Source organism: Bombyx mandarina, chromosome 24 (genome assembly GCF_030267445.1).
Source record: "Bombyx mandarina strain Sakado chromosome 24, ASM3026744v2".
Taxonomy (NCBI): Eukaryota; Metazoa; Arthropoda; class Insecta; order Lepidoptera; family Bombycidae; genus Bombyx; species Bombyx mandarina.
The window spans coordinates 2,641,847-2,655,596 of record NC_143230.1 but is presented as its reverse complement, the minus strand read 5'-3'; the positions used below and the strand labels follow the sequence as shown (position 1 = coordinate 2,655,596).

General features: G+C 38.0%; 1 protein-coding gene across 1 annotated transcript in view; it reads left to right on the top strand.

The window, feature by feature from the left end:
- Positions 1-9,553, top strand: part of gek (serine/threonine-protein kinase gek) — a 66,565-nt gene extending 57,012 nt beyond the window's left edge. Inside the window, exons 39-48 of the mRNA XM_089737997.1 lie at positions 211-402; positions 1,026-1,118; positions 2,049-2,168; positions 4,071-4,170; positions 4,319-4,451; positions 5,130-5,205; positions 6,184-6,256; positions 6,611-6,713; positions 7,646-7,728; positions 8,250-9,553. Of these exons, the coding sequence (XP_089594123.1) occupies positions 211-402; positions 1,026-1,118; positions 2,049-2,168; positions 4,071-4,170; positions 4,319-4,451; positions 5,130-5,205; positions 6,184-6,256; positions 6,611-6,713; positions 7,646-7,726 (971 nt within the window). The 3' untranslated portion in view covers positions 7,727-7,728; positions 8,250-9,553. The remainder of the gene's footprint in view (positions 1-210; positions 403-1,025; positions 1,119-2,048; positions 2,169-4,070; positions 4,171-4,318; positions 4,452-5,129; positions 5,206-6,183; positions 6,257-6,610; positions 6,714-7,645; positions 7,729-8,249) is intronic.
- The last annotated feature ends 4,197 nt before the right edge of the window (positions 9,554-13,750 follow it).

The window sequence follows — 13,750 nt, the reverse complement described above, 5'->3', positions numbered from 1 at the left end:
CTCAAACAACATACTTACTCTTTGGAACTCTACAAACTTCCCCTTGAACCCCAACACGCTTAATATCCTCTTCCATATTATCACATAATGTAAGAACTTAAAAGGCTTGGCTTAAAGGTCTCGTTGCCGCGCCATTAAACCCTTCAAAGAAAAAAACTTTGAATTTCTCTAATGATGTCCTTAATTATGATGTCGGTAAACGTCCCGCAGGTCTGGTGCACCCGGACAACCAGGTGAATCTGTTCCTGTCGCACTCTGGCGCGCGGCCGCTGTGCTGCGCGGCGGTGGGCGGCTCCGGGGACACGCTGCTCGTGTTCAACACGCTCGCGCTGTACGTGGACCGGCACGGACACCGCGCGCGCGACGCCGAGCTCATGTACACGGCGCACCCCACGCACCACGGTACCGCACCCCCCAACCCGTCTCACACCCCTCCCCCTAGAACATTCTATAATAACTGAGAACGAATCACGCACGATCCCAATTTAGTATTTCTTATGTTATGGGTATCAGAGACTGATAAAAATACATAAATACATTTAAATATATACATATGTAACATAAAAATTTAAATTGCGTAATTGCTGGTACCCCGCCCATTTCTGCCCTGGGTAGCCGTTGTAACTATACTTAGAAGAGACTAGAAATTATATTTCAAGGTGGGTAGCGCATCCCTGGGTAGCCGTTGTAACTTACTAATACTAAGAAGAGACCTTAGAACTTATGTCTCAAGGTGGGTGACGCATTTACGTTGCAGATGTCTGTGGGCTCCGGTTACCACTTAACACCAGGTGGGCCGTCGGGCCGTACACACACATCATAAATTAAAACTGCGTCCATGCAGTTATGCATGATGACTGTACAAGTAGCAATTCTCCTGCCCTTCTCCCAGTCTTTTATCCTATACCATATCTTCGCTCACTCCCCTCTTACACATATCGTATTTCACGCAAACCACAGGTCTACCTCTTCCATTAATTTTTAAAGCGTTTTATTAACGGACATGTAAATATTTTGTGTTCAAGCTATAAACGAGTCGCACCTCCTCATATTCACGCAAACACACATCGACATCTACGACATCGAAACGAGCGAATGGGTGCAGACGATCAACATACGTAAGTAGAGTTCATTATGTCTATTAAATATATGTATATATGTGTATAATAAAAATCTTACATTTATATCCGTTATCTGGTACCTGTAACACAAGTTCTTTACGAACTTATCACGGGACCAGTTAACGTGGCGTGATTGTTAGTAAATATTTAATTATTTATTTATTAAAAAAAAAAAACGTAACTGTGTTATTTATAAAGGGGGGGGGGGGGGGGGGGGGGTTGGGGGTTTGTTCCCATAATCGCCTTACGCGTCCAATACAACGATGCGTTCAGGGTGCTGTTGGGGCTGCCTCGGTTCAGTAGCGCGTCGGGAATGTTCGCCGACGCACGAGTCGACTGTTTCTATACGACCTGGTGCACATTCCTGATTGGCCGGGTCCGGGTCAGCCCTAACAGCATCCTGAAGGCATTAACATACCGTTATGACTGTCGGTACTTGAACCATTGTACCATGGTTCACTTGCGGACTAAATAATAAATAATAATAATAATGGTTCGAAGAATGGTTCGATTTTACTACTATCGTCGTGGTTGTCGATCGTGAACTTATTTAAAAACTAGCTGAGCCCGTCCGCTTCGCTGGGCTCACCCCCACAAAGATTCTCATCATTAACGCCCCCGCAACTGGTGTAGGGAGTCCAACACTCATATAAATATTAGCCTATCCATTAAGTACATGTATTTTCTACATGGATACCAAGTTTCAAGTCAATCGGATGCATGGTTCAGTAGTTATAACGGAGTCCAAGTGTTTATTTTGGAGCGGGGGGGGGGGGACCGTAGTGGTCCACGGGGTGAAGTTATTTAAAAATTAGTACATGTCTTTAGGATCCGAGCACTGATACATTCGCATCATTCGATACTGGTCCTCAGTCCGCTAGGGCTCGGTGTTCACTGGTCCTCATTAGTTCTTGTCTCGTGTTTCAGCCAACGCCCGACCTCTGGACACGTCCGGCTGGCTGATCTGCGTGGGCGGCGGCAACAACGGCTTCCCCTTCTCTGGGGACGCCGCCCCCTACATCGTCTACCTGAAGCCGCTCATGAGCCGTGAGTGTAATGTGATGTAATGTAATGTGAATAACGGGTCGGTTGTATCTGGTGAAGAACCGATAACCATCCGGGCAGATGAAGAGTGGAAGCCGCGGTGAATGTAGTGTTCTGGTGGTAGGACCTTTTGTGAGTCTCTGCCGTGAAGCAGTAATGCATTCCGGTTTGAAGGTTGTGGCAGCCGTTGTAACTATACTGAGACCTTAGAACTTATATCTCAAAGTGGGTGGCGCATTTACGCTGTAGATGTCTATGGGCTCCAGCAACCACAATAAAAAAACGCGCTGGTGTTCAGGATAAATAAAAATTCTGCCGAAGTACAAGTTAACACTGTATTCAACACTTAGAACACTTAAAACATTTCACAAACACTTTAAAATTCTCAATTTGCTTCTTCCGCTTCGCTTCAGGTGATCCGTCCGCTGTTTCGCGTGCCCATATCACATCCCTAGAATTATCGAGAATGTTCCACACATTTCTAGTATTGTGTTTCCGCTATCTGACAATAGATGGCGTTGTACTTTTCGAGCGCTCTAGGTGCTACTAGATCCTTCGATATTCGTTCGACTTTACGGCGATAGATGGCGTTACTTTTACCGGCGTAACAGTAGCCTGAGACATCCAGGGACGAGGGGCAATGGAACGAGAGGTCCAGGATTGAATAGAGCGGCCTATGTCCAACAGTGGACTAAAATAGACTTGATGATGGAACAGAAATGTCCAACGAAGCGCGCAATGTATGACTAAACTACCGGCACGCTACGATTGTCGGTTTGACGTTTGTCCATGTCATGAAATTTCGTATTAATACTAATTACATTTGAAGGAGCAAATTGCTGTTCTTTATTGTCAATAGTGACGTGCAGCTAGTCATAAAATTTATCGAATGCTTTTTAGGACACAAAATTTATTTATTACATTGATTTCTAAACTATAACGATATGGGGTCCCGCAAACATTGTTATTTTTTATTTTTATAAGATTATAATTATTGGTGCATTTACCACACGAGTCGGCATTTGTTTTTAGATCACAAAATTTAAAAAAAAAAAATTTAATACGATTGTCACATAGGATCGCTGGCCACACAACTACTGCCTCCGGCAAACTCGCGACGATGCTCTATGCAAAACAAAGCACTTTCGACTTGACGTTGATTGATTGATTCATTTTCATTCCAATATTCAGATCGTTCAAATATATGAGTCGACTATTATCAAAGCCGGCAATCTGACTTTTGGACAATTATTGGTAAATCAGAAAAACCAATTATTGACTTTGTATTCCATTGGCAGTCACAAAACTCTTCGGAACGACATCTTAGATAAATAACAGGTTAATTATTAACCTTTATTTAATGCAGGTTTTGAACCTTATTCTTTGAAGGAGACGATTATATTCAAATCAATCTGTATTGACATATCAATAACATTTTTTTTTCCAAATGCACAGATTGCCACCTTTGATAATAGACGACTCATATTAAGTAAGCGTTTATATTTTTGTTTGGTTAAACCTTTTTAATCAGGTACCTACTACTTGCAGTAAAAACTTATAGATTTCATTATTATTATTTTTTCGAGAATTAAATTGACATTTCGCATTACTATTGTAATATGTCAATACGGCCATCATAGCGTGCCAATAGAATAATCTTGCTTATGGATTTGACTTCGATCAATTCAAAACATCGAAGAAGTGGCTTAGGCCTTATGACCGAGAATAATAAGACATGACAACAATAAGACAAGACGTGGCTTCGGCCTTGAAAACTACCAAAATTCTCCAATTATTACCAACAACAAGACCTGGCTGCATGGACTAAAGTCCTTTGCCTTTCCCATTAGGGATAAATTAATATCATCATCATCATCGATAGAATAATCGATTTTTGTTCCGCAGAGGGTCCCCTGAATGCGGACTTGTTATCGTCGCGAACCGGCACCAGGCGACTAGCTGTGAGAGATCAGTCGCAGCACGCACTGGACGCACACACTCGACTGTAAGTGTGCTGTTTTATTTTAAACAACCTTTTTTGTTTGTGGAAATATAGAGTGAATTGATGTTGATATTTGTGAGTCGATGAAGGTAACCCTGTCCACTGTTACCTGATCATCTATCATCAACACGATAACATTATTATTTCGCAGTGCGGAGCGACGTTCCCGCCTGATCTCAGCCCCAACGAACTTCTCCCACGTGTCCCACATGGGGCCCGGCGACGGCATCCGCTCACAGAGGCTGCTCGACCTGCCCACCACACTGGAGACTGCAGACGAACAGGTACACATACACACCGCACACCGATCCCACGTGTCCCACGTTTTCGAAGTTAAACTTCTGTAAGCATGTTGAGATTAACTCGAGTTAACTCGCAACAGATTCGTTACGTCTAAAGAGAAAAGTTTTAGGAAGAGCGAGAGTGAGAAGTAGACAGAGCGTCTCGCGAACCGCTCGACCGTGGAGAGAGGGAAAGGACAAAGCGAGCTAGGTCGTTTCTTTTATACACATTCTGTTTACGAGCGTCGGCCACTAGATGGCTTGTTATTAGTTTCTCAGTTGTAGATAGCAGTAACGTACGTAACTATATTCTATTTTGTTATTAATCAAGGAATAAAAAAAAACTTTATTTTAAATTTAAATTTTACATTTTTTTAAATGTAATATAGAAAAAAAAATACAATAAAAAAAAAATTATAGCAAACAATTTTTTTTATATGCAATTTAAAATATTATAAATGGTGAGGAGATCGTTTCTCTTATACACAGACATTCCATAATACAAGAGAAATTTGATTTAAGAATGAAAAATGAAGAAAATCACTACTATATTACACACCGCAAAAGAAGTTTAACTTCTCACACATGCAGCAAGTTGTACGCGCTTCATTATTATTTTTTTACCTTCAATAAGTACGCTAAAGGGTATTCCAAAACATAATGTTCTTGTATTTACTCCAGCAGGCCTACAGCAGCAGGGAGAGCAGTAAGCGGACATCTCCGCTGACGATATCGCACGGCACCGGCTCCTATAACGGTAAGCCTAAATGTTCTTGAAATTTGGACTGTATTTATATAAATATTAGATAATTATTTAAGGGATATTATGACCTGGTAACTAAGACCTTTAAGTCATGTCTTATTAATACGCTTTTATTAGCTTCAGACGTATGTACAATATGTTTGTAACGAAATCTTAGAACGTGATTTTAATCCCCTTCAAAACGTCGGACTAGCTCGAAATTTGGTATACTTATTAAGGACCGATGACAATTTAATATTTAAAAAATATATTGAAAAAATTGAAATCCAACAAAAAAATTGAAAATAATTTATTAAAATTTATTTTCTATTTTTTAGTTAGTCTTTCTATAAACGCGTATTTTGTTAGTTTTTTTAAACTATTATTTATTATATATTATTAAAAATGATAACATGAAGTGAAATGAAATGAAGATGATTAATTTGAGACATTAATTAACTGGGATGAAATTAAATGAAATGAGATGATATGGCATTAAATATAATCTCAGTAAAATGGTGATCATTTACTGAGATTTTTTCAGTGGACTTTTTGGAGGATCCCGAGAAGTTACGTTCGGGGGGTTTGGTTCATTTTCCCATATTTGTGCACTTACACAGATATTAAACAGTCAATAAACCGCCGTTATTACACATTTAAACCCGAAGAAACACTAAATAAACAAAATAAAACAAATCACTCAACTTCACTCCTCGTGTTCCCGCCAAAAAGTCCAACATTACATTAAAAAATAAATATTGCTTAAATGGTCGGACGAGCTCACAGCCCACTTGGTGTTAAATGGTTACTGGAGCTCATAGACATCTACAACGTTGATTTGATTTGGTGATCTGGTATACTACTCGCGTATGACATGTCGCGAGTGTCCATGTAACTGCCATTGACAGTATCTCTGATAGCCTCGTGTCGCTTTTCGCTTATCGACACGTGCCATGATGTAGCTTCGCATGTGTAATGTTACAACACCGACAGGTTCGTGGCGGGCGGCTCGCACGAAGGACGCGCCCCCCTCGCCGGTCCTGTCGCACCACCGGCCCATGGAGAGGTATGGACACTGACATTGGACAGTCCGAAGCAGCCACATTGAGACTTTGACTTCATATTTTATTTATTGCTTAGATGGGTGGATCAGCTCACAGCCGACCTGGTGTTAAGTGGTTACTGGAGCCCATAGACATCTACAACGTAAATGCGCCACCCACCTTGAGATATAAGTTCTAAGGTCTCAGTATAGTTACAACGGCTGCCCCGCCCTTCAAACCGAAACGCATTAGTGCTTCAGAACTAAGCTGCTACAGAAATAAGCGGGGCGGTGGTACCTACTTGTGCGAACTCACAAGAGGTCCTACCACCAGTAACTGTAATAATGTTTAATTAAACAACAATATTATGTTCTCAGGTCCATAGGGGGAGGTTCGCAGGGGAGTGGCTCACTCCTCCTGGAGAGGTCCATAACGCCGCTGAGTCTGGGCAGCATGAGCTCTCTGCATGACGTGCTCAAGGTACTACTTGGAGATCACTAAGGATCATGGCCAATAACACTTAAAAAAAAAATACAAAAATCAATGCTAAATTCACACCAAAATAATTTGAAATGGTTATTATTTAACTGATTAAAAACGTTATACGTTTGGGTGCCCAAAGACACCTCCGTACAGGTATATCTACAATCAAATTGCACAATAGTCGGTATTCCGATGCTCCGCACTTTATACGCATTAATAGAGAGTCGATCTATCGACGGTTCACGCTCCCACTTAAATTCTCTTGGGAGTTTCCTCCAGAAACCATGTACAAATTTGTTTTGGGACTCTCATAATAGACAAACTTTCACATTTACAATATTATTGTAGTTATAAAATTATAATAATATACTTGATTAAATATAACTAGTAGTCCTTCAGTCGAAATTCGTCTATAATTAATTTAAATTATAAGTTTGAACATTATTATGGTTCTATTGTCAAAGACTATTATACTTCTAATCACAGATTTCGCCAAGACTACACTATAGACAAATAATATTAAAGACAAACATTATTAACTTATTCTCAATTTGACCCACAACAGACTTTAACCCATAACAAAAGTTTGACAATGGACAATAAACAAAGAGTATATATGTGTGTGTTGTGTCAAATACATGGTAGTGTGTGTAATGTTTTTTTTTCATTGATGTAATTTATTTTTTATTCATAATTTAAAAAAAATATTAACATTCTGCCCTGCCTCTCTATATTCTCTATAAGTGTGGAAAATTTCATACTCCTCCGTCCGCGCAATTTTCGTAAAAAGGTATATAAAGTTTTTGCTTCACGTATTAATATATTACTATAGAGATATTTATCAAACGCGCCTATGTAGAGTCTGCGTCACCTCTGGGTGGCATCTAGGGAGTGTTCCCGTGTATGTAATGCTGTGAGGGGTGTTGCAGGTGGGGGCGGAGCTGGGGGAGGGCGCTCCGTCGGGGGACAGCAGCTGCGGCGCCTCGCCCCCCCACCCCGCGGACCCCTGATGGTGAGGCTCGAACGAAAGTAGACCTTAACTCTTTGTAGTGTAGGTCACCGGTGCCCTACACGACGCCAGTAGTACGTACCTACATAAAACAAAAATATTCTAAAATGGCCGACTGTAAGTCTAGAAATTAAGTTTTAATGGCAGGGTACTTACGTGCGGTATTTTTGTTTTTTATTGCTTAGATGGATGTACGAGCTCACAGCCCACCTGGTGTTAAGTGGTTACTGGAGCCCATAGACATCTACAACGTAAATGCGCCACCCACCTTGAGATATAAGTTCTAAGGTCTCAGTATAGTTACAACGGCTGCCCCACCCTGGTAGGACCTATTGTGAGTCCGCGCGGGAAGTACCACCACCCTGCCTATTTCTGCCGTGAAGCAGTAATGCGTTTCGGTTTGAAGGGTGGGGCAGCCGTTGTAACTATACTGATATATCTCTATGGGCTCCAGTAACCACTTACACCAGGTGGGCTGTGGTGGGCAGGCAATAAAAAAAAGGTTTTTTTTTTGTATATTCCAGAAGCCAACTGACCGCTTGGAACATTGACATGTCCAGTCTCTACGCTTGCTTTTGTTGAGGTCGCGCTAAAATAGCTCTTATGTTGTCGTGCGAGAGGCTACAGGCGGGAATGGACTTGAGACGTTTGGATACTCAGCAGAGGAGGATGCTACAAGGGTCTCTCAAAAATCACCGAATCTCATAAAATTAAAAACCGCCTCCAGTAACTTTAATAATAGATTTACCGAATTCAAAAAAAAAAGGAGATTCTCAATTCGAATGTTTTTTTTTTAAATATGTTGTCACATTAAGACTTTCTATGTGAAATGATTTTGAAATGATGCTTTTTATGTGTTTTTTTTTATTGTATCAAGATCTGATCAGTGATTTCTGAGTTATTATACTTGATAATGCATTTTTAATTGAATACATTGACTATGTTCTCTTTTGAGTTTGTCGAAGTCGGTCGTATTTTTGGTCGAACTATAATTATTATTTTTGTTGGTTCCTTACTGTATACATATAGCCTCATTATAATAAATTTAATTTTTGCGAACAAAAGTCGCTTAAAGAACCTTAGATGATTTCCATAATTATTTTTTTATGTTTATTAAGCTCCAATTAAAATTCGATTAACAATATAAATTCATCAACAATACAATAATATATCGAAGGGTGAAATGATATTTTGGTTCAAGCGACATTTCACTTAACACACGACATTTATCTTTGTAATTAAAGATGCTTTTTATTTGGTATCAGCATCAACAGTTCGATGTTTTTAATTGAGCTTCAATTAAGCTTACTAAGAAATTGCTGAAGAAGTTTTTTTTTTATAATTATTTTTTCCAAATTTTCAAACTTTAAATGGCTCTCTGGTGAAATTGCAAAAATGTCCCTTAAACCAAATAGTCTTACATCCGTCGACATATATCAAAGAGCGAGTGTATGTTTGACTCTACCATTGAATAGATCTTGATACTTGGTTCAATCTCTTGAAAGTATTTATCAGCATCATCTCTTGAAAGTATTTTGATACAATAAGAAGGCGTGTAGAAAAATGTTTTTGATTTTGTTTTGTCAACGTTACTAAGTATATCGATTGATATTAAAAACTTTATTATTCTGCAGACCGTACTTGTGACGTATGATAGATACATTTGAAAAAAATTTATACATTACAAATGTTTGGTTCCTACATATAATATATGATTTAAAAAAAAAAAAAAGTATGTTTGCGGAATATTTTATTTATTTAAAAAAAGATTATCTATAATGTACAAAAAAACCTTCCAATAAAACAATAGTAGGTTAGGAGGTATAAATAATGTTTTAATTCGGAAACTGAGCTTACATTATTTGAACGCATAAGTGGAGTTGTTATTTTACTGATTTGTGTTAGTCGATGTTGCTTAGTGGCAGAATGTAAATAACAGGGAGGCGCGATCCCGGTCGACCTCTGTACTACACCAAAGTTTTTATTCTGACTTGTTCTTCTGACCGTACCCGTCTTTGTGTGGTGGATCTTGAAGAACGAATCTCAATTTGATAAAAAAATTAAACTATATCTCTATATTTACTGGTGGTAGGACCTCTTGTGAGTCCGCGCGGGTAGGTACCGCCGCCCCGCCTATTTCTGCCGTGTAGCAGTAATGCGTTTCGGTTTGAAGGGCGGGGCAGCCGTTGTAACTATACTGAGACGTTAGAACTCATATCTCAAGGTGCGTGGCGTATTTGCGTTGTAGATGTCTATGGGCTCCAGTAATCACTTAACACCAGGTGGGCTGTGAGCTCGTCCACCCATCTAAGCAATAAAAAAAAAATATTAGTCTCTTGCAGTATTCACATATTACATTATCTACCAAGCGTGTGCGATTGAAGTGTTCACGAACGCTCACATGTACGGAGATCTTTCAGTTAAATATACTCAATGGAATGCTTCCAATTTGCTGACATTAATTTTTGTAATAAATATATGCGTGTGTTTTGATATGTTTCCTATAAATTAGGCTAAAAAGTCTTGGAGCTATCGGCCGTGAATCAAAGAATGTAAACTCAGTTTCAAGTATGAATCGGATGTGGCTTTTAGGTCAATTAGTATTTAAAAAAAAAAACAAAAAAAAACAAACAATGTTTCACATGTGTGTTTTTTATAATGTAGATAATAATAATAAAAATATGATAATATCGAAGCTATAATACAAAATATAGTAATTAAAGACTTATTACAACAACAACAACAACAACAAAATAAATATGATATTTGTTAAGTAATGCGTAATTAATGTAACGTTTATTTAAGGGTCGGTTCGTGTTGCTTAAGGTCCGGTCGCACGACGACGTGTTTCGTTGCGATATATATATATATATATATGTAATGTATGTACAAAGACTGAGCAGTAAGTCAGTCGCTGGCCCAGATCTCCACCGCGACGCTGTAAGGCTGATGGCACACCGGCGCCACCGACGTCACTCTCCCATATGTGTGTAATTAAAGAAACAAAAAAACGTATAATCGATTTGCGATGAATTATGGTTCGACGAAGAAAAATAATATTGTTTTTTTTAAAATCTCGGCACAATACAAAGGCGTGTCCGGTGTGCGACCTGCCTTATTGTCCCCTATTTATTTCACTCGAGTCGCACGTGTCATCAATGAACATCCTCATTACTTAAATTCTCTAAATTGATATTGACAAGTCGCCATTAATCCAATAATCTCTATTGATGAATTTTGGAAGGGCGATTCCACCAGGTCAGACTTAGATCCTTACTGCGGATGACGCCGTGATGTAGTCAGGTCCTTAGTCCTGGATTATTTGAATTTGGAACTGTTCCTTCAGTGCACGGCGTAGCTTCACTATCGATTACATTTAATCTGCCTTATAACACGGTACTTATATCGCGTTTTCATATAACACGGTTTCAGTCCCGCGTATAACACGGATATTGCGCCATATAACGCGGTGATTTCACACGTTATATTTCTGTACTTAATATGAAATTTATAATGGTTTGTAGTACAGTTCACAATTTAATTTCGCGTACCTTTGCGCATTATGTCTCTTGTGTTGTTATAAAATTAAATTAAAATAATTTATTAGGTTCACATTGGTAAGCATTGGTTTTAATGTGTTATATTTGTATATATTTTATATTTGTACATAACGCGTTATATAGGGGTCATACAAATGTGTTATTGTGAGGATGGTCCTACAACGGGTGTCGTATAGCGCGGCACCAGTCAACCGTGTTATAAGAGGGGATTACAGTATATCGATACTTACGTACGTGGAACTTCACTATTGTGTCGATTAAGCGAGAACACTTCTTCCGCTTAAAATAGAGAGGAGCTGCTACCTAACATCGTGGCGGGTGTGTTATTGGTCAATAACTTTGTGTGTCCCAAAAGTTCCGCTAGAGGTCGCTTTATAGTGAATACCTTGTGCTTAAAAATTTACAATCTAAAATGTCCCGTGCGATTCGTGTGAATTATCAATAACTAACTTATGTCCATGACAATTCATTAGACTCTCAATATGAACTGAAAATTGACACTGCCATTTCTAAAACAACTTTGTAATTAGTCGATTTAAAAATGAATTAAAAACGTACATTGAATCGTTTTGTTACAGGCAACGATGTGATCGCTAACTTAATCGATTCAAAATAGATATTTAATTTTTTTTTGTATGTAAATAAAAATCGATAATTATAACCTTAATAATCGTGATCGACAAACATTTTACCAAATTAATCGTCACATTAATGAATTAAGTATTATATGTTTTGCTTTTGACAACAACTATCGCTTCATATATCTCTAATCTGTTCAATCGAAATATCGAAGAATCGATAAAACAACAATACGTAATGGGAAAATCGATATTCTTATATGTAAGAATGTGTTCGAATTTTTTTTTTTTTGTAATTGTTAATATTAACAATCTAGTCTTTTTTTGTTTATTACTATTTTTAAACAATAGCCGTAACGTATTATCGCGATTGTCGCTTATTTTAATAATAATGATAATAATATTATTACTATTTTTAATTTTTAAGCAATTTAATTTTGAAAGTGTTTAGTGAAATTGTAAATTAATTTCCGATTATTTATTTTTTTGTTTGAATGAAAAGATCGTTGCAGTTTGTCGCAAAAAACTGGATTTCCTTTAAAATTGTTCGAATCGACAACTGTGTGCTTAGTGCGAGTTTTTTTAATGTTCTCGATAGCGTAAAAGTTAACTCAAATTTTTTATAGGTGGGGCCCGTTTGAGGTTTGTCCCAACTCATATACCGATCAATAATTTACTCATCAATCAATTCTGAAAATATATAGCGTAATTAAAAAAAAAAAACTGCACACTCCATTCATTCAAACAAAAAATAATATATAAATACATATAGTATTATATAAGTTAGTCTTGATTAACTAAATAGTTGTTCAAGTTAAGATGTTTTATTGCGTGATTATAATTTGTACGTATTACATATTATGTGTATATAATTATACGTATTTACGGTTTGTAATAATGAAAATTTACTATCCAAAGATCTGTAATGAGATTAGTGAAAGAGCGCGCGTGTGAGAGCGAATGGTAATAATTTTTTTTCGTCAGAAGTTAATCTTCTCTGCGATTAAAGTTTTAAGACAAGGAACACAAGGCTTTGTATCGTCGAAGAAGTATCACTTCTGTGTGTAACGTTTGAAAGCGCCCATTCTATGTTATTATTATTCTTTTACTTTGAATAATCACATTTAAAATCCACTATCTAATTAAGAATAAAAAATGTCCACGATTTTCCTATTTATTAAATAATTTAATATCACAGTATAAATAAATATATCTCTTAAAGTAAATAAGGTAATCGTGCTCCCCATACGAACCCACCAATTTCAAGAATTTTTATTCAATGTTGTTCTTTTATTTGAACCCTAAAGGCAGATCAGAAGGGGTCACCGGTGCTCATGGAAACAAAAGTAACGGGACTTTACTCACGAATTTGTCTGGTCTACCACTAATGAACTATTACAGAAGAAAATAATTGAATTAAAAACTAAATTACTTTTACGGTTAATATTTATTTGGGAGGTTAACAACAGATGGAAGATCTCCCATCAAGCGACTGGTATTGCTCGGTAGACCGAAGATCTGAATGTTTTTTTTCTTACCTATACTGATAGCCTTGAGAGGCTATTTCAGCTTCTCCTTGATGAGTAGGCGAGCTCACGGACTCAACCTGAGAGAATTAGCTAACACTGGCCCTAGCAAGAGAGCCGTGCTTCGCAGAATCTACCAGCGGATCGGAAACGCGACCCACTGAGAAGATCCGGCGAGAAACTCAGTGGTCTAAACTGGGGGTTATTCGGATCTCGTATATATGTAAGCTTGTCTTGTAAATGTCTTTAGCGCGATTCAGGCATCTAAAACTGTCAAATATCTCATGTTAGCGGCCGCCATATTGAGCGATCGCAGTCATTATTCTATCCGCGACTACTCAAACTGTGAAGTACCCTAAAT